Below are 27,518 nucleotides of genomic sequence, written 5' to 3'. Positions count from 1 at the left end.
ATCTCATGATACGGGTTATAACTTATGCAACGTATATAGCATGGTCTCTGGCACTTACACCCTCACGGGGTTGGCTCCCTTATAACATTGGGTCAGGTCTAGATCCCATAACTCCATTTAAATTTAGGTACTTTTATATGCATTTGTATGCTGTCAAGTCCAGAAGAAATCAGTGTACGTAAATGGTTTAATTGCAAGTACAATTTAAAGTATTTAGTATGTTAATATCCCCAATGGATAGGAATATATATTGAAATATTAAAAGAAGAGATCATATTGACTCTTTTAACTTTAAAATTGTCCTTAGAAATGTCTTTAGAGAATCATGTTTCCTCAAAGGAAGTTCTCTTTAAGCTGATGGACTAAAAGCTTTCGATAACTTCTCTGTTTCTTCCTTTTCTTTTGAAAAGATTATGTACCTGGGCTCTGGCCTTTGCTGCGTTGGTGCCCTGGCCGGGCTTTCCACCCAGGGGACTGCACGTCTTGGCAATGCTCTGGGCATGATTGGGGTGGCTGGAGGCCTGGCAGCCACCCTTGGAGGCCTAAAACCGTGTCCAGAATTGTTAGCTCAGATGTCTGGAGCAATGGCTTTGGGCGGTACCATTGGTAAGCACTTGTGGGTTCTGCCTTTATATAAACCCATGCCCTTTGAACACCTGAAGGCAATTAGGCTCAGAGATTTAGGAATACGTTGTTAAGAGTAAGAACTTTTACTTGCACTTCAGTTTCTGAATATATATGTATCTGTTTGAAGCCCATATTGATAAAGGAATTAAGTTGCCTATTACGGAAGTTGCTTCAGGAAATATTTTGGCAAAAGTCATCATAGTTGGTATTGTAATTGTCATTCAGAAATAAGCATTTTAAAACACTGAGTAATATGAACTGTGTCACAAAAGTGGGCCAAGAAGTGCCTTTACTCAGTTCTTGTTTTCCTTTACTGACTGTTCCTTTAGCTGATAATAGAACAGGAGATTAGAATACTTGTATGTATGTACTGTCTGGAGGCTCGTGTTTTATTCTGTTGGGTTTAAATAACAGCAGACGATCCGGCTTCAGACTTGTTAAAAACACGAAAACATGTGCCAGCAGAAAAACCACTGTTTTAATTTTATTCAGTAGTGTGTTGGGGTTGATTGTTAAATTTTCAGGAATCTTTTGAACTGGTTGTTAACACAGCCATTATAAAAAATTAAATTATGTAAACTTAAAACTAAACGAATTAGAAACAAAGGTAATAATTCTGAGCACTCATGACTTTCCAATGAATTAACTAGCTTTTATTATCTCCACTTTTGAGATTATCCATGTGTCTTATGTCTGTGTGGTAGAAATACTATGTAATTATGGGCTTCTGTGTATCTCTTCCTGAATCCATATTTAATGCCATCACATTGCAGCTTCAGATCAGCCATGGCAGTTGTATTTACACCATATAAGTCAACAAATGTTACAAATCTGGGATTCATTTACTGTTTTGTTGATTGTCCAGCCCTAAAAAAGTGATGGAGAAAATGTTAATGCAGTTTAAACTTAAATGTGTGTTTTGTCTGTAGCCATTATATTGTGAATTGCACAAAAAAATTGAATATTCTTCTAGTATTTGGAAACTATTTTCAGATTCAGCAGAATTCCCACTCACATGGTTGACAATGAGTGAAGTTCTTATATATGCCTTGTTGTTTCACTGTCATTTTATTTGTTAAAGTAAACAACAATCTCAACCAGCATTCATGTGGGAACTATACTCATTTATCAGTTGCAAATACTAGGTTGGCTGCAGGTACCAGAGTTTAGCAAAAAATCAACAAAAGCATTCTGTGAAAGTCAATTGGCTAGATGAAGCTTACAATAAAGGATATTGTATATATTTTTATTTTTTGAAACTTGTGTACTATATACCTTTTTATAAGTAAAAACTCCTGTATTTACACACACACACTTTTTAAAAAAACTTAAAGTTGATTTATTTAAGTATAAAATCAACAATATTCTAAGATTTGGAAGAGTAATACAAATATATGTGTAATTATACATATATAATTGTATATATCATTTCAGTGGATAAGAAAGTAATGACTTAGACCTACAGCTATTAAAAAGGTAATAAAAAGATAATAAACTATATTAAAGGTAGTAAAATAGTGTTATGCATAATTTTATAACTATATATTCCCAAGAATGATATAGGCTGAGATTTAAAAATTTATAGTAAAGATTTACATCTATTGAAATTGAAACAAAAAAGCATTCTTTCAGAAACGTTAAGTTCATACAGTTTTACTAGTGAATTTTTCTAAATAGTTAAGGGAAAAATGAAACACCACTTTTACATGAATCTTTTTTGAGAATAGGAAAAAGGAGCATTCTCTAATCTATTCATTTTTTTAACTTTTTTTGGTATTGTGGTATAGCCGATTAACAATGTTGTGATAGTTTTAGGTGAACAGTGAAGGGACTTGGCCATACATACACGTTTCTGTTTTCCTCCAAACTCCCCTCCCATCCAGGCACACACACCTGTTTTTATCCTGGGAGGCTGGTGGTTAAATACTTACCAGCACAGCTTTAGCTTACGTCTCGTATTTTATTTATCTGGGAAAGCGGTGCATACTTTCTTACAGTCCCTGGAAAGGCACGTGGAGGAAAATGCTTGTGCTGTAGTTTCATGGCAGGAAAACCTTTAGGTGTGGTCTTTGCAAATATTATGAGCCCCAGTCCTGTGTATCGTCTACCTGTAGCCAGGTAACTCCTTCAGAGTCTCCTGGTTTGGTTGTTTTCTATCCAGATTTTTGCATTTCATTACCTGTGGACTTGGCTTCCTTCTGCCCAGCCGAAAACCTAGGCTGCCTTCATTCCAGCTGTTTCTTGTGTGCTGAGGGGCAAGTGATGCCTGATAGGGAAGGGAGCCTGGGCTGTTCATGCAGTCGGGAGAATTTAAGGGGTTTAGTTGGAACTTTAACTAATCTGAAGATGCATTAGTCCAGGGGAATGTTCAGAGTTTGTAAGGAAAAGTTGATGCTATGTGTTTGGGTTCTTTGGAGTTGGCATTGATTGATGAGGTGGTTGAAAGAACCTGCCATATGAAAGGGTATTTAAGCCAATGTTCTTGCCTGGATAGTCCTGTAAGAGAGTATTTTGCTAGGAAGTGGATAAATAGTTATTAATGACAGTGATGGATAACCTTAGTATTGTCTTTTTTTTAAATTGAGGAATAATTGACATATAATATTATACTGGTTTCAGATATGCAACATAATGAGTTGATATATACATATATATATTGCAAAATGATCGCTACAAAAAGTCTACTTAACATTTGTCACCGTACATAATTTTTTTTCTTTTATGAGGACTTTTAAGATCTACTCTTTTAGCACCTATCAAATCTGCAATGTAGCTTTATTATTAACTATAGTCACCATGCTGTACATTCCATCCCCAAGACTTACTCATTTTATAATGGGAAGTTTGTACCTTTTGATCCCATTCACCCATTCTGCCCACCCCTTACCTCCTGCCTCTGGCAGTCACCAATTTGTTCTCTGTATCTATGAGTTTCTTTGTTTGTTTAGATTCCGCATATAAGTGAGATCATATGGTATTTGTCTTTCTCTGTCTGGCTTATTTCACTTAGCATAATGCCCTCAAGGTCCATTCATGTTGTTCCAGGGACAAGATTTCCTTCTTTCATGTAGCCAAGTAATATTTAATTGTGGACTTTATTGGATTATTTCTCAAAGGTCTGTTATGCTTTAATTTTTCTTTGACTTTCATTTCCTGACAGGATTGACAATTGCGAAACGCATCCAGATTTCTGATTTACCTCAGTTGGTTGCTGCTTTCCACAGTTTAGTGGGATTGGCAGCTGTGCTTACGTGCATAGCTGAGTACATCATAGAGTATCCACATTTCGCTACGGATGCGGCAGCCAATCTTACCAAGATCGTGGCCTACCTCGGTACTTACATCGGTGGGGTCACCTTCAGTGGGTCTTTGGTTGCCTATGGAAAATTGCAGGGTAAGTGATTCAATGTAACATGGAGGTGAATATCTATTGTTTAGGGTGTTCAGGGGGTCCATTTCAATTTCAGAAAATGGCTTAGTAGTAGAATCTGTTAGGCAAAGAGTATTTGTATGACTCTGGGAAACACTATGAAAGTTTTTTTCTCGAAAAAGATGGCTTCTCTTATTGGTCTTTACAAATCTCACAAAGCTTTGAAGCCAAGGCTTCTGCAGACAGCTCATGGAGGAAACTAGTGCACAGAAATTTGCCTACAGGGACTAGTTGACATTTGATGATACATATGAACAAAATGACGTCTTCATAATTTTTGGTTAGAGATGCCTGTATAGCATTCACAGAAATGAACTTTATACATTTCCCAGAATAGAGAGAGACTTATTGAATAAATTTGTGTGATTAGTATACAGTACTTACTTTGAAAATAAATACACCTTTTTTGAGGTGTAGTGTGGCAGCTTTGGCAACCATTAAAGCCAATCATGAAAACAGAAGTGGAGGAAAAAACAAAAACCTCTCATAGCTGCTTTCAGTGTTTTCATGAAAACACGAGTCTCTGGAAAAACAAGTTTGTGACTTAAAAACCTGGTCTTGCTTCTCAGTAATCAGTCATTAGAATTAAGTGGGGAACATTGTGAAACTTAAAAATCACAGAAGAGCTTAATGCCTATGATATGTTCTGTCTTTAAAAGAAGCAAACAGGGACCCTTCTCCCTTGGGCTCAGTTGATAGAATCAGAAAAACGAATGGTTTAAGACTCAGTTTTGAAGTTTTAAATAAATAAGACCACACTTAACATCTGTATCGGTCATATGGGGAAGAAAAATCACTTTTCATGATTCCGTGACAAAGAGTAATGAACTTGTGTGATCAAAGGACAGTTAAGCTGAGCCATCCTTTTCCCACTTCCATGAATGTATATGTGTAAGAACTCTAATGTACGCTTTCATGTTTTAGTAGCTGGTGATAAAAAGTGCTATTTTAAGTAGCATGTTTTTTTTCCTAATATTACATTTGGTAACTTATGATTAAATGACTTAGAGTGTTTGAGGGGATTTCTTGGGACACGTCTTGGGTTCTGATGGCCCCATCCTCCACCCTAGGAATCCTGAAGTCCGCCCCTCTCCTGCTCCCTGGGAGGCACCTCCTCAACGCAGGCCTGCTGGCTGCCAGCGTGGGTGGGATCATCCCCTTCATGATGGACCCCAGCTTCACCACTGGCATCACCTGTTTGGGCTCTGTGTCAGCCCTCTCTGCTGTCATGGTAAGAGGTCAGAGATGGAAAGCACGTTCTAAGTGAGGAACTAAGTATTTTATTAGGTTATAGTCTAACCTTATTTCTGTCTCATCAAGACCCCTGATGGAATAAAAATGTTTTAATATGCTGTTATGTGTTCATCTTCGTAGAGTCTGAACAATATAGAAAAGTGTAAGAATAAAGTCCCCCTTCTCTTCACTTACTCACTCCTGTCCAGACTGTCACATGTGACACCTTTATTGCTCTGGGGTCTTTTTACTGGGTTAGTGTGTCGGTCAACAGGAATTTAAAGAGCCAAGAGTTTCAGTTCTGTTCATCAGGTGCCTGCTGTGTGACAAACCCTCGAACAAGTGTCAGAGAGACCCTGCCCATTGGTTGCTCTCACATTTGCCGGAAGCTCTGATATCAAGCCAAATAGTCATATAAAATGAAATGCATTTATTAAACCCTGTGTGTTCAGTAGGGGAGTTCAGAGAAACCTCCTAGGATAGACTGGTCTTCCTCTTCCTCTCTGTTTATTGCATTTAGTATGTGGGTACATAACAGTGTTCTGTGTGTCTGTATGTCACACTCTAGCATTCTGTTAGAGCAATGTATGGCGCTGCTGTATTAGCTGTGTGTCGTTCACGGATTACTTCATGTTTGTCTAGTATACTCTTAGTGTATACTTCATTGTCGAAATGAAGTTAAAAATTTCAAAAATCATCTATGGTGCTTAGCACAAAGTTAGACATATAGTAATTGCTTCAGTTTAGTTCAGTCGCTCAGTTGTGTCTGACTCTTTGCAACCCCATGAACTGCAGCATGCCAGGCTTCCCTGTCCATCATCAACTCCCAGAGCTTACTTAAACTCATGTCCGTTGAGTTGGTGATGCCATCCAACTGTCTCATCTTCTGTTGTCCCTTCATTTTATGATTATTTGGCTTGATATCGGGGCTTCCATCAAATGTGAGAGCAACTAATGGGCAAGGTCTCTTTGACACTTGTTTTATTTTAGAGGGCTTATCACACAGTAGGCACCAATGAACAGAACTGAAACCCTTGTCTCTTTAGATTCCTATTGACCAAAACATTGATCCAATGAGAAAACCCCAGAGTAATAAAGGTGTCACGTGACAGTTTGGACAGGAGTGAGTAATTGCTTAGTCACCCAAAGCTCTACCCTCAGATTTTCAAACCAATAAGGCTGGGCTTGTATTTGAGTTTTAGCTGCCTCACTTGGCACCGACAGGACCCTCCCTGCTCATCAGCTAAAGTCATACAAATTGTCACATCAACTCAGTGCTATTACTCTTTTCCAAGTGTAGACCCCTCTCCAATTTCTGCCTGCTCGTGGTTAGTGCCTCTTAGGGATTTGGGGATTTTTTTTTTTTTTTTTTTTTTGCAGGTGGAAAATGTGATTCAGTGTTTTCACTTGTTATATCTGTAGGAGAGTTGGTCTGATACGGGTCATTCCCAGGCATGGAATTTACATGTAAATATATTAATTGGAAAACTGGAATGATTATGAACCACAGTGCTCAGTGTCAGAGGTTCTTTTCCAATGCGTGAATTTTGAATTCCACTCTGGTTTTCGTCCTAGGGTGTGACTTTGACGGCTGCCATTGGGGGTGCTGACATGCCCGTGGTCATCACTGTGCTGAACAGCTACTCAGGCTGGGCCCTGTGTGCAGAGGGCTTCCTGCTCAACAACAATCTGCTGACCATTGTGGGCGCGCTTATTGGCTCCTCGGGCGCGATCCTGTCCTACATCATGTGTGTGGTAAGGAAGCAGCCCGTGAAGGAGAAGGAAATACTGTTCTGAAGATCAGGACCTGTCTGTTATTTCTTTTATTTGCCGTAGAAATGACCATGTCAGTTCTTTTTCTCTCTCGCAGAAATATTGGAGTGTTTTCGTTTGAATGAATTTGCCAGACTGCTTGTAAAGTACCTGAGTATAGATAATTTATAAAATTAAATATCAAGACAACAATCTTCTAACTTCATCTGGTGATTAAAACACTTAAGATTTTATTTTTTATTTTTTTCTTTGTGTATTCCAGATCTCTGTGTTTACTTGTCTGATCATATTGTATATCGTATGTTAGTTGCTCAGTTGTGTCTGACTCTTTGCGACCCCATGGGCTGTAGCCCCCCAGGCTCCTCTGTCCATAGGATTTATATTTAATTTTTTTAATCTTTTGAGTGATAGTCTTGATGCTTATTTTAAAAATGCTGTTTAAATACTGTTTTTAGGGTTTTATACTAATCTATCATATGGATATTCAAGATTTAATTCTTCCCCAATGCTTTACCTTTAATGTTGTTTGATATTTTTTTCTTGTGCATAAGTACATGTTTGGCATTTCTGATTTTTGTCTTAGGATGATTCCTAGAAGTAAAGGGTGTGCTCATTTTTTGGGCTTTGTCTTCTTTTTGTCATATGGTTTCCAGAAAGCTTGCTGCAATTTACAGTCTTATCTTGAAGTTTTGTGGTCAGCATGGTTTGAAAAAAAGTTAACAAGACAAATACTTCCTAGCTTCTTTTTTGTTTCTAATTCTCTTTTTAATGGCAAGAAGATAACCTGCAAATAGTTTTGACTAAAGCACTTTTTTCAAATGATAGCTATTATTCTCTAAATAATGGTTTTGAATGGCTGTGAAAGGGCAAGCATGAAACTGGGTAAAGTCAGAACTGCCTTTATATTGATTGATCACTCAGGCAGAAAAATGACTCCACCTTCATTCTTTTATTAGAAGTTTAAAAGCCCTTATTTTATAACTCAGAATTTCTCTTATGTTTTAATTTAAAATTGAATGCTAAAATTATCTTTTCATAATGAAAAATTAGTTTTCTTTGGACATACTGTAAGTACAAAAAATTGAAAGCCTCAGTTCAAAACCAGCTGAGAGGTTTCACATAAAATCCTTCCAGTTGTTCAAGGAGTTTAGAAAGGTGTTTCTTATTGGAAGAGTGTCAGGCTTTGGAGTATTTTTTTTAAAGCAAATGTTTATAAAGAAGAAAAATTTATTCAGTTGTATTAGAAATAGTTTTCTTGCTTCATTTGGTAAATTTGAGTGACCAGTGGGGGGCAGCAGATTGTCACTAATACTTTTTTTTAATTTTTATTTTTACTTTATTTTACTTTACAATACTGTATTGGTTTTGCCATACATTGACATGAATCCACCATGGTACTTAAAACTTACTGTGTGTGTGCTAAGTTGAGTCCTCTGTGCAGCCCATAGATTCTAGCACACCAGGCTTCTCTGTCTATGGATTTTTCCAGGCAAGAATACTGAAGTGACTGCCACTTCCTACTACAGGGGATCTTCCTGACTCAGGGATTGAACCCGCATTTCTTGCATCTCCTGCATTGGCAGGGAAGCACCTAGCACCACCTGGGAAGTCCCACTTAAACTTATGGTTGATGTCAAATACTAATTTTAAAATTAAATGGGAGGATTTGAATTTTTACAAGGCCAGTGGGGAGAGGAAGGGGGGACTTGTATATAGTTCTTGAAAAGTCAACATGGGTACCTTCTAATCTTTATTCTTTTTTTCTCTCTCTCTTTTTTTAAAATTCTTTTTCTCTTAAATGGTTTTCCTTGTTGTTGTTCACTTGCCCAGTCGTGTCCAACTCTTTGTGACTCCATGGACAGCAGCACACCAGGCCTCTCTTTCCCTCACCATGTCTTGAAGTTTGCCCAAGTTCATGTCCATTGCATCAGTGATGCCATCCAGCCATCTCATCCTTTGACGCCCCTTTCTCCTCAATCTTTCCCAGCATCAGGGACTTTTCCAATGAGTCGGCTGTTCGTATCAGATGACCAAAATACTGGAGCTTCAGCATCAGTCCTTCCAATGACTATTCAGGGTTAATTTCCCTCAAGATTGACTGGTTTTAATCTCCTTGCTGTCCAGGGGACTTTCAGGAGTCTTCTCCAGCACCACAGTTGGGTTCTTAAATTTATCCGCAGTGTTCCCCAACCTTCTGTGTCTTTTATTTCCTCTCTTTCCCCCTGTTCACTTAGTTTCTTCTGTTGTTATAGTAACTATAATAACTTTTGAAATAGCATTTCTATAGCTTTAACTAGAATAAGGTATAAAAGGCACTTGTTGAAAGTACTCTTTTCTACATGTGTTTCTGCAATCATATCGTCTTTCTCTTTGTTTTCAGTCTCGTCAGGTGGCCAAAGTATTGGAGCTTCAGATTCAGCGTCAGTCCTTCCAATGTACTTTTGCAGTTATGTCATCTTTCTCTAAATTTTTATCTGTTCTTTCGTATTTATTGACCCGTTTTTGCTGTTCTTTTCTATTTTCACTGCCTCAGGCATGTCATTTACTGTCAGCATACCTCAGATATTTCTTAATACCTGTATTGTATATAAGGCTAACAAGGTCTCATAGCTGTCTGTGACTGTAGAAATCACACTCGGTCAGATTGCTACTCTATAATAGCAAATTGTAGTAATTTGGAATCAAGAACAGTTGAAGCTTTAATTTTAAAAAAATATTATTTGATTACAAAAATAAATGATATTTAATGAAACATCTTTCATTAAGAAAATAGAAAAGGATAAATAAGTATATATAAAATTATCTACAATCCCATTATCACTTAACTGTTAACATTAGTCTTAATTCTTATCTTTTTTCATATGTATATGTTTAAATACATTCTATGTTAACATTTAGTTTTCTTACCAATAAAGTTTAGTGTCTACATATTATTATATCACAAAGATATATCATAATTTATTTATCCAAGTCTATGATAGTAGTTGTTTTTAACTTTTTTTTTTTGCTGCAGTGTTCCTCCTTAGGCATCATGGATTATTTTCTTAGATCAAATTTCTGTGAGTACAATTACTTGACCAAAGGGATTAAGATTGTTTTCTTCGCTGTCGATATTGATAAGTTGATCTTCAAAGGACAGTCCAGTCAAAGCTCCCACCAGTGATGTGTGGGGTGCTTGTGTTACTGCTCACTGTCCATTCCTATGACTTCTTGCAAAACAAACAAGATGACAAAAACACGCCTGCCACGTTTTATATTTCAAAAGTACAAATTTCCTTTCCTTTTCAATTTTCCTGCTCTCTGACTTTTCACATTAATCTTCATTGATTCTTAGCTTTATTATAGGAAATTGCTTATTTCTTATAATAAGCAATTAATTATAAGCAATTGTTTCTCCATGGCTTGTGCTTAGCAGCTTAGAGTGGTTCATAATAATAATAAAAGTGAAATAGCTGCTCGTAATTGGATGTAGTATACTATGCTGGGTGCTTTACAAATGTTGTCTCCTAATTCTCAAACTAATTCTGGAGGTAGGAGATATTCTCATTTTACAAGGAAGCTATTTTAAGACACCATTTATTATTTGCCTTTGTGTTTGTGGAGCCTGCCCTCGCACCTGGCACATTCAAGTGAATAAAGCAATTTTAAAACGAATGTTTTATTAGCTCATTTCCCATTTTGGAATCATCTTCGGGAAGTTATGGTAGCAGAAATACTACTTCTTACCAATAGCTGTTAATATTACTAGTACGTTTACCTTCATAATTTTATCATTTATTGAAGGAAAAATCCAAACCAGAGCGGAGTGGTGGAGTGGTTTTATTATGTGAGAGGGGATGGAATGGACCCTAAGTGTAACCATCATCCTGAAAATTGAATATTTGTTCTGACAAAGAAGTCTTTAGGGTATCCTCTGAGCATAATGCTTGGTTACATGACACCCAATATTATAAAAACTAGAAAATGTCAAAAGTGTCCAAATAGCCAGCTCAAATGAATGATTTGCTTTATATCCAGAGGTCATAGAGACGTTAACCTCTTTATGATTTTATAGTTCATTTACTTGAGATAGTGTCCAAATTAGGGTTTGGGATATAGAGGGCTTTCAAAAATGCAACATCATTCTCAGACTAAATTCTCTGATTTGTGTACTTTGCTGCTTGTTTCCAAATGAAAATAAAGCAGAATGAAGTAAATGAAAGCCAAACCAAAAATAATGTTTTTTGCCTTGTGATGAACTAATTAGCACCTACAAAGCATTGAAACGAGGGAGTGCTAGTCAATGGTATACATGTTATTTTTGCTTTGGTTTTGTTTATTTTATGATCTTCCTTTGTTTTCATATTTATTTCTTAATTTGCTTGGAATTATGTGAATTAAGCATCTCTTTAATGTAGCATACAATTTTCATTATGGGGCTTAATAACTTAAAAGGAACAGTCCTGGACAGTGTTGCAAATGCTTTGTCTTAGAACTTGGGAACTCTTCAGGCTGTGGATCAGTGGTCACAGGGTTGTCTCATCAAGTCTTAAGCAAGCCAAAAAAATAAAAAAAGGAAACAAAACAAAGCCCTAAACCCTAAACGTTTATTGGAAATATGATGTTGCAATGGTAAATTCAGAGATGAAGTTTGATTTAGTTTTTAAGAGACCATGTGGAATTGGTGTAATGGTGATATAATTGAGGATATGTGTTTAACAAGTTGACTTTGATTGTTAAATTACTGTGTGGTTCCCTATTTTTTCTTGTAAGATACCATCAGAAGTGGGTACACACTAATTAAATATTCTCAGAAATTCTTTCCTTCTCCTCCATTCAGCTTTATGGGAAGAAAAGAAGGCTTCCTTTTAAGCCAAGTGAGAGTAAATTGGTCGTATTCTTCTACGTCCTATTCCTCTGTCATCTGTCGGTCTATAGGGTTGTGTGATGCAGGTGATAGAGCCTTTTTGTACGTTTCACTAAAAGAAAATTATAGCAGAAATATTTTAGTGTTTGAAATTGTTCTTTGAAACCATTTTAAGGGCAAAAATTGATAGAACATATTTTTAGTAATTTAGTTTCAAAATCCTGTGATTCAAAACTGGAAAGGATTTATAAGAATCAGCAGATGTTGAATATTTGGGAAGTCTCAGATATGGCTGTTTGGATTTTCATTCAACCTTGGATTTAAGTAGAGGAGGTTGTGTTAAGAATTTGAAACTTCATGTTGGATTAGGATGAAGAACTTAAAAGCATCACTTTAATTTTTCTCTGATCCTCTTATCTGTTAGTAATATGCATAAGGATATTCTGAGCTTTATTTTATATGTAATAATCTTAGGCAAATTTACCAGACTCTGGGCTCTGTAAATGTGAATGTCTGATAAATGAGGTTAGGTCAAAGGAACAACTTAAAAATTCTGACTTTTTGATCCACATCTTTGAAACATAAGTGAGGCTCTCCTCTTCTCTTCTGTTTTCCTGCCTTCACTCTGTCCTACTTCAGCAGTTTATGTAAATCTCTCTGCTAAGGTGGTAGCAGGCTGGCCTATCTTAGGATGAGTTTTTTTTTTTTTTCCCCTCTGATGTATTACTTGTCACTGAAAGTCTCCAGATGCTTTTTGCTCTTTAATAATAAAGGGTTGTCTTTTTAAAAAAAGTTTAGTTTGACACTTGTATAGCTTTAAAATAGTATAAATGATGGATCAATGATATGTTTATTCAAACCCTTAAAATAAAGTTTGTTTGGAATTTTTTTATGAAATGATATCAGTTATGATCATTTAGGATGACTACTTTGATCATGTATAGTGTTCTGAAAATGCTTTTGGTTACTAAAAACATCCAGCTTCTGGTCTTTTATTTTTGTCATTTTATTTATTTATTTTTTTACCACCACACCTCTCAAGATCTGCAGACAGTTTTCAAATCCGTTATTGTCACATGGTCCAGGTGTGTTTGTATGGTACATTCTTTAGTTCACTTGCTCAGTTGTGTCCGACTCTTTGCGATCCCATGAACCACAGCACTCCAGGTTGGATGATTGTAAATGAGCATCCAATAAATGCCTCCCACTTACTTTTTCATTAGATGGTTTTACTAGTTAAAAGGTGGGTGTAAATTTTAGTGAAGCAGGGTATAAACTTACTCATATACCTTTTGGAAGTGAGCTATTTAAAAAGGCTAATGATGAATCCAGTCACTTCTGTTCTTGCTTCTTGGAGCTGTAGGTGCTTTGAAGTGTCAACTCCTTCACTTTTTTTTCTTGACGGCAGAGGGCAGCAGACTTCTAAATGATAGGGGTCTCTATCCTTTGATTCTTCCCTGTTGCCTCTTGACAGCTTGAACTTGTAGCAGAATTCACGTGAGATATCGGTAGGTAGAGGCACCTTGTAAAATTTCTATAGCCTTCATTCTCTTTTACTCAGGTGAAATACATGCCAATATGGAGATAGAACGTGCTTAGTCAGTAGACAGATAAGAATGACTAGATCAGAGTTTTTAGGCCTTCTCTGGTGGCTCAGATGGTAAAGAATCTGCCTGCAATGATGGAGACCCAGGTTTGATACCTGGGTCAGGAAGATGCCATGGAGAAGGGAATGGCTACCCACTCCAGTGTTCTTGCCTGGAGAATTCCATGGGCAGAGGAGCCTGATGGGCTACAGTTCATGTGGTTGCTAAGAGTTGGACATGACTGAACAACTAGTACTTTTTAAATATATATGTTAAAATCACTGGTAATTTTCCATTAAATGCCTTTCTAAAATTTATTTTGATGGAAAATATATCAGTGTGAAGTTGATTTTGTAGAAAACAATGATGTGATTTCCCAGATGTCTTTTTATCATTTAAATTTTTGAAATAATTTTCAGACACTCGATCAAATTTATTTGGTTAAAATGTTTTAGGTGATCAAGTAAATGTCTTTAATTGACTCTGACTATCATATTCACAGAAAATTTATGTGGATTAAATTTTCACAGCTGATAATTTTTCTTTCCAGGCAATGAATCGCTCCCTGGCTAATGTGATTCTTGGAGGCTATGGTACCACTTCAACAGCTGGTGGAAAACCCATGGAAATTTCTGGCACGCATACAGAAATCAACCTTGACAATGCAATTGACATGATTCGAGAAGCTAATAGCATTATTATTACTCCAGGTAAAAAACCAAAACCCAAAAGGAAACAACCTATAATCACTTAAAGTAATTTCTTGTAATAGGAAAAATCAAATTGGAATTTACTCATTTTTGAAAATATAATGGAAATTTAGAAACAACTCTGTGATTACTAAGTGAATAGTTCTGGAATTCTTGGCTTAGGTTAATAGTTTGGGAATCATATAGAGATTTTATAAGTTGAGGTAGTAGATTCTACCTGTGTTTTTCTGTGATTCAGTACAAAATGTTTAAATCATCTTTGAGTCTTGGTTAATTTTTTTTTTCTCATTGATAAATTTTGGGCCTGTGTCAGAATTAGATAGTATATTAAAGTGTTCAACTCACTCGTTAGACTTACTCAGTAAAGGTTGGTAAATGTTAATGTCTTTCTTTCTAAAAGTAAATATTTTTTAAAAAAATCATTGAAAATCATGTGATTTCCAACAAGATGAGGTAACAAGTCCAGTAGAAAGGACTTGGTCTAGAAGTCATAACACCTTACTTCTGTTTTTCATTTTGCCTCTAATAATTGACATGTGGCCCAAGTCAGTTGGTGTCCCCGTTTCAATTTCCCAATTTCCTGAGGCTTAGCCCAGTACTTCTTTACTCATCAAAGAATGCCATTGCATTTGATTTCAGATTAGAATTTTAACTCTATCATGCTATCATAGAAGTTTTCTGTAAAGGAAATCAAGTGATTTTGTCATGTGGGTAGTTTGTTGGTTGACTATGTGAAAGTGAAAGTAAGTGAAGTCGCTCAGTCGTGTCCGACTCTGCGACCCGGTGGACTGTAGCCTACCAGACTTCTCCGTCTGTGGGATTCTCCAGGCAAGAATACTGGAGTGGGTTACCATTTCCTCCTCCAGGGGATCTTCCCGACCCAGGGGTTGAACCCGGGTCTCCCACACTGGAGGCAGATGCTGTAAACAACAAATATTAGCAGAATTGAAATTTCAGGTGACAGTCTTCTCAAGTGGGGGCAGCATTATTTTTCTCAGGGTATTTGAAACACATGGATTTGGGGATTTGGCTTCTCAAAGATGGAGCTGCTACTGTCAGCTAGCGTGTGTGCGAGTAGGTAAACCAAATATGCTATAAGCCTCGGACCTTCCTGCAGCATGGGTTGTCCCAGCCAGAGTGCATTGGTATTACCTGTTGAGAAACATTGTCCTGGGGTGTGAAAGTGGAGAGTAAATGCCCCTTAGGCATTTTCCATATAGTGGAGAAGTCAGATCAGTAAATAATGCAAGATGGGTTATGATGAGAGCTGCATTGGACAATATAGGCATGTTTTCTATCACGGGGAATCTAAGGATTGTTGGGAAGTCTGGATTTGTGTTGGACCCCCGAGGGTGGATGGTATTGAGGTGGGGGAGGTAGGGGGGATACCTTGAGCAGAGATTGGTCTTTGAAAAAATGAGGGTAGGAAGGGGGGATAGATACGAGATTCACTGGAAAGGGTGGAGGGACAGAACACAGGGGTTGAAGGAGAAGGGAAATGATTGATGTTTTTGGTCATACTTGAAAGAACATCAGAACTATGGAGCACTGTTTTCTTTGGCAGAGGGGGAAAATCTTAAGTTCTTATTTGGAAACATTAAGTTTGCAGTGTAACTGGGACAGTGGACAGGCTGAACTGGAGCTCAGTGTTAGGTGGAGCCTGGAGGCAGATTGGGAGCCGTCAGGCAGTTGTTGGGGCTTCCCTGGTGTCTCAGACAGTAAAGAATCTGCCTGCAATGCAGGAGACCTGGGTTCGATCCCTGGGTCTAGAAGATCCCTTGGAGAAGGGCGTGGCTACCTGCTCCAGTATTCTTGGCTAGAGAATTCCATGGTCAGAGGAACTTGGCGGGCTACAGTCCATGGGGTTGCAAACAGTTGGACGTGACTGAGTGACTAATACTTTTTTGCTTTCAGGAGGTTGTTGAAGCTGTGGGATGGGCTGAGGTTTTCCAGGGAGAGAGTGAGGTGCAAAGTTAAAGCCCTGGGGAGACTCAGGATTTAAGAGTGGGAATACAGAAGGAAAAGATCTGTTCAAGGAAATCGAGGAAGAATAGTGGTGAAGTTAGGAGGGTTACTAAGGGACGGCAGTGATCTCAAAGCCAAGTAGGGTGACAGTTTGAAAACATTTATGTGAGAGCGTATACACCGTGCGTGTGTGTGATGTGGGAGGGAGTGCCCAGCACTGTTAGACACTGCAGGGGACTGAGGAGGGACCATGAGATTTTAATTTGAAATTTAGGCCAGTATTTTTAAAGTCCATATTGTCAGTTTTTTGTTTTCACTTCTAGTCCTGTTAACTGATTGCCCTTTTTGGCATAAAGAAATTGTTGTTCATACAATTTGAAATAAAACCGCATTCTTCTGTGTTCTCAATGCTCCTGTAGGCTACGGCCTCTGTGCAGCCAAAGCTCAGTACCCCATTGCTGATTTGGTGAAGATGCTCTCTGAACAAGGCAAAAAAGTCAGGTAAGTGCTTGCCATGCATATGTGAAAGGAAAGGAAGAGAGGTGACTTCTTTGAGGTGACTGTTTCTTCAAGTGGGGTTTTACCTGTGATACTAAGTAGAGAAAGTTGTGAAAGACCCTGTTCTAGCCTTAGTCTTACTTCCTAGTTTTCATGCTGTCTCTAATAGCATCCAACTTCAATATAGTCTCATTTTAGAAAAGGAAATTCTTACGATACTACATTCCAGGATATTTATCAATAGGGAAAAATGGAAACCTGGTTTCTCTGTGGTTTGCTTGGGGAAGGAGGTGATTAAGGCATCTGAGTCCCATCAAGCTGTGTCTTTTGGGTTTCTGTTGTTCACGCAGAAGGAAAACATCTCAAATGGGGGGTTTCTGAAGGATGTGAGCCCGAGTGGTGAACCCGTGACTGGTTGATGGATTTAGCTCTTACACTCGGGCTAGAAAAGACTGTAGAAAACTTTCTTTTTCTGTGTATAAGATAGATAATAAAGCCATACACTTTTTGGACTGTGAATTAGAACAGCTCCTGTTGCTGCTATGTGCTACTTGGGCCCTGGATTCTGCTCTTGAGTGGATGGTTATTAAGCAGAATGTGAAGTCAAGGACTCTGCATTTCTAGATTATTCCCCCTGACCTTGGATAAAGGGTTTGTGGTATGTGAAAATGGGGTCAGGGTGATGAGCCCTTGCAGTACTTTATGTCTGTCCTGTGTACCTTTGGGTCCGCCTTCTGGAACTCTGCTGCTGGGAGGCAGTGAAGGGGCCGGCTGGAGTTGTCCATGGGAGCATAGCTGCTGCATGTTGTGTGGGGAGACTGGTTCACTAGCAGTTTCACTGACATGGAAGTCAGAGCAACAGGATAACTCTATTGTTAAATAAGATTGGTTCATTTACCAAGATGTCATTGCATATTGACAAAACTATTTATGTCTGTTAATAAAATTCCTTTGAGGTGTCAATCTTACACTTTTGCCTGGAAGAAAATGATAAGAAAATTAGCCAAACAGAGGGCCTAGAATTAATCAGACTATCTGTGCAGACTAGGTGCAGAGTCCGAATCTTTAGCTCTAATGTCGCCACTTTTAACAGCAGTAGAAGAGTCTTAGGTGATTAAATCAAAGGGTTATCTAAAATGTTTTAATGTCAGCTGCATTTTCTTTCTTTCTTTCCACCCTTTTTTCCTTTTGTCAATCTTTTTCTCATTCTCCACCTTCCTGTGATCTATAGTGAGCCTGTGCTTTTTAAATACACAGAATCAAAATACTGTTTTATGATAGGTCCAGCATTTCTGTCATGTAGATGGCTTCCACGTTTAGTAAAGTCTAAGATGAATTGATAGAAGATGAGAAAAGGCATCGTCTTTGTTTTCTAATTTTCACATGAGAGGTCTCATTTTGGTAGCTTATTCTTTTTATAGAGGGTATAAATGGGGCTTCCCTTTTAGTTGTAGTCTTTGCCACTTAAAGCATTTGGAGACCTACAAGTGGAAAGGATGTGTTACAGAATCTTTTATGATTTTCCTAAAAAGAAATTTTTTTCTCTTTATTTGATCCACATGTAAAAAAGTATAATGTATTAACGATGCCTTCTGTCACCACATGTTTAGGAGATGAGTGGCAATCATAATCAAACAGTAAGATGGCTTTCATGTCTTAATTATTCTTAGGGAAAGGCATGATTAATTTGATATAACCTCTCTTGTTACCCACTGGTCAGCCCAGGTTGTGGGTGCAAGGATGGGAAGCTGGACAGAAGGCAGGATGTGAAAGCGAAGGAGTTAAGAGAGTTAGGAAAGAAAATCAGGGATAAAGAAAAGGGATAAGACAATGGAAGTTTTAGCTTCTGACCTCATTTAATATTTGAATTTCATCCATGAAGGCATAATATAAAGTGCTGTTTTAGAAGGATTTCTGTCACACTGCATTGAAAAGGTAACTATTTGACATAAGATTTCTGGCAGGTATTTAATTAAACATGTATGAATAGTTTCTCAGTCATAATTTTTTTTTTATTGAAATAATTTTGGGACTTGCCTGGCAGTCCAGTGATTAGGAATCTGCATTTCCACTACAGGGGACCCGAATTTGATCCTTGGTTGGGGAGCTAATCCTGCAAGCCACATGGCACAGCCCCACCCCCCGCTCCCGCCAAAAAAAAGTAATTTTGTGACCAGAACATCAGGCTTTCACGAGAGCTTTTAATCATTTTGTATAATTGTCAGTTTTTAAAATAATTTGTTAATAGTAAATGCTAATAATTTATTATGTGAATGATATTACTTGTCAGCCTAATTTCTACTTGTGAGTTAGGAAGAGTTAGCCACTTACATTGATTACTCTATTTCATATTAAAGATGAATTTATATATTAATATGTTCACATTTTTTCTTTTTTTACTATAATGAATTTTCAACATGGGCTTTGTAGTAAGTTATGTAAGTCTCATATTTGTATTAAATGAAAGAGAGGTATTCTTGCTAACATGACAGTAGATTATCATATTTTTCCTTTCTAGCTTCCATGAGAGTGTTTTTTTTTTTAAATTTTAAAGGGAGTCATAGCAACTTTGTTGATTCTGCTTTATGTGCATCATCATCTTTCTGTAGCAGAAATGCAGATTTTCCTTACGAAGTTAGGTGTTGGCTTTTTCTTAAGAGGCACATGTCTGTTTGAACAAGAGATGGCTGCAGCGGTTACCTCGTATTTTAATGAAATAAATCTGTATTTACAGTTTGCGGTAATTTAGTCCTTTCATCACTCTGTGGAGCTCCCACGGTGTTCATTGAGCACAGCTGCTGGGCCTTTGCTGTTAGTAGATCTTTGTGCCTCAGGACCCCGGCATGCCTCACATCCAGATGTGGTGACGTATTCTCACACATTCCCCGTGGAAATGTGCCAGTGTGGACATACGATTGTCATCAATCAGTTATGCCCAAGTGGTGCCAAGAAAAATTGCCTCTGTCATACAGTCTGTCTGGCTTCATGGCCCATGATTGATTTAGAGACATTCCTGTTTCCCTTTACTTTGGCCATAGTCATAACATGCTCACAGAGACCTGAGGTTATATAATGAAGCACGTGACATTTCATGAAAAGAGCTCATTTCAGAATGTCCTGGAAGTTCACTGACTTAGCCATCTTTACTGGATATTGTTTACCAGGATATTGTTGCTTCCTGGGCACCCAGAATACCTAACTTATGCTTGATTTCTGAAAGCATTTGATTATAAAAATCTTATGATATAAGGGCACAGACATTTTTTTCTCTTTGTTTCCCAATCTTTGGGTCAATACAAGCTTTTCATTATAAAGCTGAGGTAGTGTTTCCAACAAATAATCCTTAGAAAGACATATTTTTTTTTTCTTTTTGCAATTAATCACTGCTTGATTTTCTTTGTATAAAGCATTATTGCTTTAAAATTTGTCAACTTCTTTGATTGGCTAACTGATGTTATATATGGCTTTCCTATTAATGTCCAACTCTGTCTTTCTATTAATAATTTGCTGATAGAAATTTATTTCTAGGTGCTGAGAATACAAGGATGCAGAAGCTCATTTCCCACTCTCAAAAGTTTATAGATAGAGAACAAATCGATCAACAAATGAACGAGTGAATGAATTCCATTTAATGTACCAATATGCTAAGAAGCGTGGCGTAGAAGGAGGGTAGGAAGGCAAAGGACAAGAGTAGATAGGTGTCAAGGGAATATTTTAAACTTTTTATTCTACTCATAACATGAAACTTTTTTGCAGGTTTTAAAAAATAAATATTTAATTATTTTTTTCATCTTCTATCTAAACATATCTAGCTGCCAGTGGTATTTGCAGTTTAATAGTGTTTTACGGTCTTGTGTGACATGACTATAAGTTTAAATGTATGTTATTTTTGCTAGGAAATCTATTCTCTGAAGATACTGGAAGATGAAATATTTTTTTGATCTAACTGGATTTTCCCGTTTTTCATGGATTAAATGCAGTCCAAATAAACAGAGTTCAGCTATCTTGGATTTGTTATATTTTGGGGTGCAGGAAAATCTAGCACATGCAGATTTGTTGAGTAATAAAGATATGTGCTTCTGAAGAGAATAGAGGGTTAGGCCAGATAAAAAGATCCAGTGTAGCAGTTGAGAAAGGAAATAGATATTTTTTATGAGTTTCTTGCCAGCTTGGCATTACTTTCTTATTAGCCATGACTATTCATGTCAGTGACCATTTCGCTGTATGAATAATTACACAGTACTTGGTGCCAGGCACTGTTTAAGTTCTGAGAATACATCAGCGAATACAAAGATCAAAATTCCTGACCCATGTGGAGCTGACATTTAAGGAGAACTTAGTTAATAGGTGTTAGGATATTCTGAATTGACACTTATAACCCTATTGTGTTTTCAGTTCAGTCACTAGTTGAAATGATGAAGAACAGCAGGGGCATTGATCACTGTATCAGAGTTTCCACTGGCACTCTTTGGTGATAACTAGCCAGTGCTTCTGGTGTTCTGAAAGAACATGCTGTGTTTCTTTGCACTGAGCCTGCCTTCTTATAAAACATGGTGACAGGAGGATGGATGATGGGAATTATTTGTATAATTAGTCAAATGAGTGAAACTTTTGGTAGAAGAGAGGAAAACCAGCGTGTGCATTCACTTATATCTCTGGTCAACCTGTTGTATAAAATTTCCAGGAATCCCTCAGATCAAAGGTGTCTGTTTTACTAGAAAAGGGCCATCATCCTTCCAGACTCTTGACTGTTGATCAGATTGCCTCTGACTGCATGCTGCCCACAACATATTGATATAGTGGAAGGAAGAGAAGACTATTTTAAAGGATGTGATTTAGGTGCTTTATAAAGCCTATCCCAGCCATGCTGTTCTAGGACTCATTCCTTGGAAATGATGATCACAGGCATTCCAATGGTCAAGGGGAGAAACTCACCATTGACGGAAACCAGTGCCTCTGACCATCAGAGTGATGTTTGGCTTCTAGGTCTACTATTAATTATTATAGACTCTTTGAGCTGATTTTTGTCAATGAGGTTCATGTAAACATGGCAGAGGAGAGGTAAATAGAAGCCCTCTTGTCATTTCATGTTCAAATTCTTCAGTGTCTTATTAATAATTTCCATTTCATGCTATTTACTAGCCATTGCATTTCAAGAGTCATTCAGCATCATTATAATTATTCAGTCAGAAATAAGAAATTATGTATAATTTTTACTACATCTCTCCATTGTGCAAGCATATGTATTCTAGAACTTTATCTGCAAATAGAATTTCAGTTTCCCCCTTGATATCATTCTTCATAGTCTTAGTAGTTATTTTGAAATAAAAACCATGTCAGTAGTCATACAGCTGCTGTTCTTGACTGCACTGGATTTGGTTCAGTGAAGGAAAAAGCAGATTTGGGCACAATTTATAATAATCTCCTTGGAGTGGAAAAGGAAGTGTTGGGACAGGGTTCTGCACTGACATTCGCACCAGTCATCTGACCTGGTCCTGTTTAGATGACTTCTTGTTTTTTGGGGGTGGCCTCAGTGTCACGGGCCACCTGTACACATTGGAACATGTGACCGTAGCGTCCTGTCAAACATTTCTTCACTCATACTCATAGAACAGGTTGTTCTGTATTAGAACTGCCCCTGAGACATTCTTGTAAGCCCTTTAACATTCATTATTCTTTCCTGAAGAAGGGGAGGCTGTGGATGAATACCAGATTCAGATCAGAGTTCAGCCTTTATTCACCTTCAAAAAAAAGAGAAAAGTACTTAGTGTTCTCCAATTCTGGCAGTTGGAAAGTTAGAGGAAATTAGAATTTTCTTTTTCATTCAGAATTGTATGAGTAGGTTTATCTGAACCATTGCTTCTGAAAAGGACTCACAGTTTTCAAAAGTTGGGTTTCTATCCTTTTGCCTAAGAAGACTTGCCGAAACATTGACTCCGCAACCTTTCTCATTAATCAGTTTTTGTGGATGACAGCTGCATTGGCGGGCAGATTTTTTTTTTCCACTTTGTTTCCATGCTTCTCTTCTGATGGATAGACTAACCCCACGCAGCTGGTCCCAGCCTTTTCACCGGGAAGGATACTGTTTAGTCTGCTTCATATTTTATAAGATTTTACTTCAAAATGCATTTACTAAAATTATTTCTCTTAAATAAGTTTTCCTTGTGCTTTTAATAGGTGACCTATAGCTGTCAATCAGAAGTTCTGGTCAGAATGTGATAAACCAAAGAATCCTGTCTTTCCAGATGCTGTCATATTTTTCAAAGGTTAAAATTAATTAAAATATTAATTAAATAAAATAAACATTTAATTAAAAAATATTGAAAATAGTAACAAATCTTTTTATTACCTCCATGAACCTTCCTCAGAATGGAGCATTGCTACATGCAAACATCAAATACAAAGGTTCTTCGGGTGTACCTCCTAGCAGGGATTCTGTTACATCTGTAGTGAAATTCCCAGGACAGAACGCAGTATGCATGTTATTGTTGTTACTCTAAATAAAAGTGTCCTGCCTTAGGAAGCATTGTATTAGAGAGACCTTAAAGTCTATTTTAACTTTTAAAGTTTTCTTGATTTATAGATATTTATGGTTAAAAACAGGAAGAATAAGTAAGCTTTTTATTTTCCCTTTGTTATATCTTTTCCTGAGTTAATTTGTCAGCCACCTAGGAGCTGAGAATGATATATTTAGGAAAATTGTGCAATGATGTTATTGGGAAGGCAGAATTTCAAAATGCTATCAGCATACATTGTTCTGTGTAAAGTTCAATTTTAAAATATGAAACAGTAAAAGAAAGGATATTAACCCTTTGAACATCTTGGGTATGAGAATAAATTTTGCATCAGTCAGTTCAGTTCAGTCGCTCAGTCGTGTCCGACTCTTTACGACCCCGTGAATCGCAGCACGCCAGGCCTCCCTGTCCATCGCTAGCTCCCGGAGTTTACTCAAACTCATGTCCATCAAGTCGGTGATGCCATCCAGCCATCTCATCCTCTGTCGTCCCTCTCTCCTCCTGCCCCCAGTCCCTCCCAGCTTCAGGGTTTTTTCCAATGAGTCAACTCTTTGCATGAGGTGGCCCAAGTATTGGAGTTTCAGCTTCAGCATCAGTCCTTCCAATGAACACCCAGGACTGATCTCCGTTAGGATGAACTGGTTGGATCTCCTTGCAGTCCAAGGGATTCTCAAGAGTCTTCTCCAACACCACAGTTCAAAACATCAATTCTTCAGTGCTCAGCTTTCTTCACAGTCCAACTCTCACATCCATACATGACCAGAGGAAAAACCATAGCTTTGACTAGACGGACCTTTGTTGACAAGGTAATAGCTTTTAAATATGCTATCTAGGTTGGTCATAACTTTCCTTCCAAGGAGTAAGCATCTTTTAATTTTATAGTGTCTCATAAAACATATAACCAAATAGTTGAAGGTTGTAAAAAGATTTTTTTTTAATCTGGAGATCCTTTTTACTATTTGTGATAAGAGGCTTCAAAATGGAGAAAACACGGTAAATACTTTAGAATGGGGCCCAGTTGTCTCTGTAGTTTCTTTGTCTTAGTACTGAGTTAGGATACCTGGCTCTTCATCTTGTTTTATTGCTAAACTAAATCTGGATATTTCCATAATGCAAGCAGGGAAATGTAGTTTATTTGAACGTTGTGGTAGGATCCATGTAGTGAATGGTTTATACTCTGTAAAAGTCAACAACTGTTGTGATACTCTGTGGTCAGGACATATTGTCCCCATGGCCCTTGTTCATGGGAACTCATGTTGTTCCTTTTAGCACATGTGATGTCTGAAATCTAATTTGAAGTTGCAGAAAAACTCTAAGAATGGGGCTCATATCATTGTGTGTTACTTTGGCCACCTGAAGCAGAGAGCTCACTCTTTGGAAAAGACCCTGATGCTCAGAAAGATTGAAGATGAAAGGAGAAGGGGCCTGCAAAGGATGAAATGGTTAGATAGCATCACTGACTCAACGGACAAAAATTTGAGCAAACTCTGGGAGATAGTGAAGGACAGGAAAGCCTGGTGACTGAACAATAGCAACAATTATAAAAGAGGCTTAAAATTCATACTTTTAAAAAATTGCTCTTTTACTAAATTTACCCATTTTACATGGAATTTATGAATAGCTTCTATATGCACTTTTTTTTTTTCATTCTTTCTTGGTTGATTAAAAGGCTCTAAAGATCATTGTTTCATGTGAGTATATTGTGCCACCTTTTTGGAACTGTGCCTGGGTCTGTTTTTAACTGGTGATGGGGGCCTTAGTTTTTATTATATAATGTTACACAAAAGACTTTATTGTTTTTATGCTTGAGAGAGGAAAATAGAAAAACATGTTTAACTTTTTCTTAAATTATCTTCAAGATAATTGAGAAGATTACCTTGACTTGTCAGTGACATTTGTTGTATCTTTAGGTTCAGGGAACAGTACTTTTTTGCCTTAATAGTATCTATAGAAGAGTTAAATGTGGCCTTTTGAAATTTGACACTATTACAATAATTTGAATATTAGCTATGACCAATTGATCAACAAGTCCAGTGGTCACAATTATTGACCTCAGTCTATATTGACTATATAATTTCTCTAGCTTTTGCATGTAGTTGCAAGTACAAAGAATTTCTGGCTTTTATTGGAGCATATTGATATTTATTGGGATTCCAAGGTAAAAATTAGAAAACCAGTTTAGAAAATGCTGACAAATCAACATTTGTTTTAATGTGAAAATTTGCCTTTCTTTTAATATAAATGATCATTAAAAATGTGCATTTATTTGAACAATACAGATGAGCATTTATATCACAAAATATGTTTCAATGGGATATTATAATTGCAGTTTACATTCATTAAGGACTCATGTGTGCCAGGCATTGGTCTAAAATACTTTGTATAAAATGCTCTTTATGTGAATTATCTTCCTTAAATGTCACAGTAATCCTCTGAAAAGGCTTTATTATCACTCCTGTTGTACACAGGAGGAAAGGGAGGCACACAGAGGTAAATTGTCTGAATGTTTTGATCCCAGGCAGTGGCACCCTAGAGCTTTTAGCTGCTACTCTTTACTACTTCTCTGAAATCTTTTTTCCAAAAGAGATATAGTGAGTTTTCACTTTATTGAATCAGTGCACTTTATTGGGTACACTATGTTCCTTAAAACCCTTTCCCCCACTCCCTACATCCCTCCCGCCCTTACTTCCCTCTCTTTATTTGAGTTGCTCTACTAGAGTGCCAGGTACTTTGGGAACTGACAAATAGGACACAGTCCCTGTTCTCAAGCTGCTCCCAGTTTGGAAAGCATAGTCATCAGCCAGTTCCTATAATGCAGAAGGAGCGTGAAGAGTGAGTTCTGGGAGCCTGGACGATTTTCCTGTGGTCTCATTTTAGTAGTTATTTGCTCTTCTGTAAAGTTAGGTTGTGGACAGGGACAGCTGATCCTGTTCTGTTAATAAGCAAGTATACAATCAAGATAATTTTTGCAGTTTAAAGGGGAGAACCAAAAGGCTGGTAGGCTTTGCATTTCTGAATTCTGGATGTTCTTCATGTGATGATGGAACGTTGATGAACTTTAGCCATAAGTTCCTGGAAATTGCTGGTCATGGGCAACCAATGTCTGATATAATTAGCTTTAATCCATACTTTGAAGATTAGCCAGTTGCATGGGCCAGAATTATTATAAATTCACATTGACTCATCAATGTGCTCATATATATTCCTACAAATTTAGTGTGTTCTGTCATTTCTCTCAAAACATTGGCATTCTCTTATAATAGCCTTTGTGCGTTTCTCTCCAACTTTAGAGTCTTAAAATTTAGTATAATAAATTGTTATACAAACAGATATGAAGTGAGCTGTCCTTTGGGATATGCAGCATAACATGCTGGTTAGCTATTTACCCCTCACAACTAGCTCAGCAGAAACATTGTCTTTATGCAGTCTGCAGATAATCAAATACTATGATAATAACAAATACATTTGGAGGTCTTTAACTTCTAATTTGGTCCAAGACACCTCAGTTAAAACATGAAGATGATAGCCAGATGGATTAAAGATAAGCAAAGGCAGTAAAATTTTACAAAATCACTGGAATCAGGGAGGGATGCAGAAGTAAATTACAAAAGTAAACCATGAAGTGTATATTGACTTATTCAGCTAAAATGGAATCCCTGGTTCATGGAATTTTAGGACTGGAAAGGGAGTTTGGGGTTAGCTGATTAATGACCCCCAAAGAAACCCACCTCTGAATACCCCACACTTGTGAATATGTTACCTTATATGGCAAAAGGAACTTTGTAGATTCAGTGATGATTTTGAGATGCAGAGATGATTCTGAGTTATTTGTTTGGGTCCATGTAGTCACTAGGGTCCTTATGAAAGAGAGGAAGAGGGTCAGTGTCAGAAGAGGGGACGTGACAATGGAAGTAGAAGTCAGTGATGCAGCCTCAAGCCAGGGAGAGGGGGCAGCCTCCAGAAGCTGGGAAAAAGGCAAGGGACGGGTGGATTTTCTCCTCAAGGTTCTAAGAGAAATACAGTCCTGCCGACACCTTGGTTTTAGCACATGGGTGCTGATTTTGGATGTCAGGCCGCTGTCATCGATGCATGTTGTTTTAAGCTACTAAATTTGTGGTAATTTGTTATATCACTAATAGGACACTAATACAGACCTTATATGACCTGTAGTGACTCAGTCTTTCTTGAGCCTCACCCTGGGCTTCCCTGCTAGCTCAGTTGGTAAAGAGTCTGCCTGCAATGCAGGAGACCTCAGTTTGATTCCTGAGTTGGGAAGATTCCCTGGAGGAGGGCATGGCTACCCATTCCAGTATTCTTACCTGGAGAATCTCCATG

The 27,518-nt window shown here is 37.5% G+C and overlaps 1 protein-coding gene across 9 annotated transcripts in view; it reads left to right on the top strand.

The window, feature by feature from the left end:
- The window catches only part of NNT (nicotinamide nucleotide transhydrogenase), a 93,613-nt gene that overhangs the window by 54,461 nt on the left and 11,634 nt on the right, over positions 1 to 27,518 (top strand). For all 9 annotated transcript variants that reach the window (XM_069556407.1, XM_069556409.1, XM_069556403.1 and 6 more), the window contains 6 exons: positions 411 to 606; positions 3,788 to 4,021; positions 5,128 to 5,288; positions 6,866 to 7,045; positions 14,046 to 14,205; positions 16,590 to 16,671. In XM_069556407.1, the coding sequence (XP_069412508.1) occupies positions 411 to 606; positions 3,788 to 4,021; positions 5,128 to 5,288; positions 6,866 to 7,045; positions 14,046 to 14,205; positions 16,590 to 16,671 (1,013 nt within the window). The remainder of the gene's footprint in view (positions 1 to 410; positions 607 to 3,787; positions 4,022 to 5,127; positions 5,289 to 6,865; positions 7,046 to 14,045; positions 14,206 to 16,589; positions 16,672 to 27,518) is intronic.

The sequence above is a fragment of the Ovis canadensis genome, chromosome 16 (assembly GCF_042477335.2).
Source record: "Ovis canadensis isolate MfBH-ARS-UI-01 breed Bighorn chromosome 16, ARS-UI_OviCan_v2, whole genome shotgun sequence".
Classification (NCBI taxonomy): domain Eukaryota; kingdom Metazoa; phylum Chordata; class Mammalia; order Artiodactyla; family Bovidae; genus Ovis; species Ovis canadensis.
The sequence above is the reverse complement of the archived record's forward strand: the minus strand, read 5'-3'. Positions and strand labels throughout refer to the sequence as shown.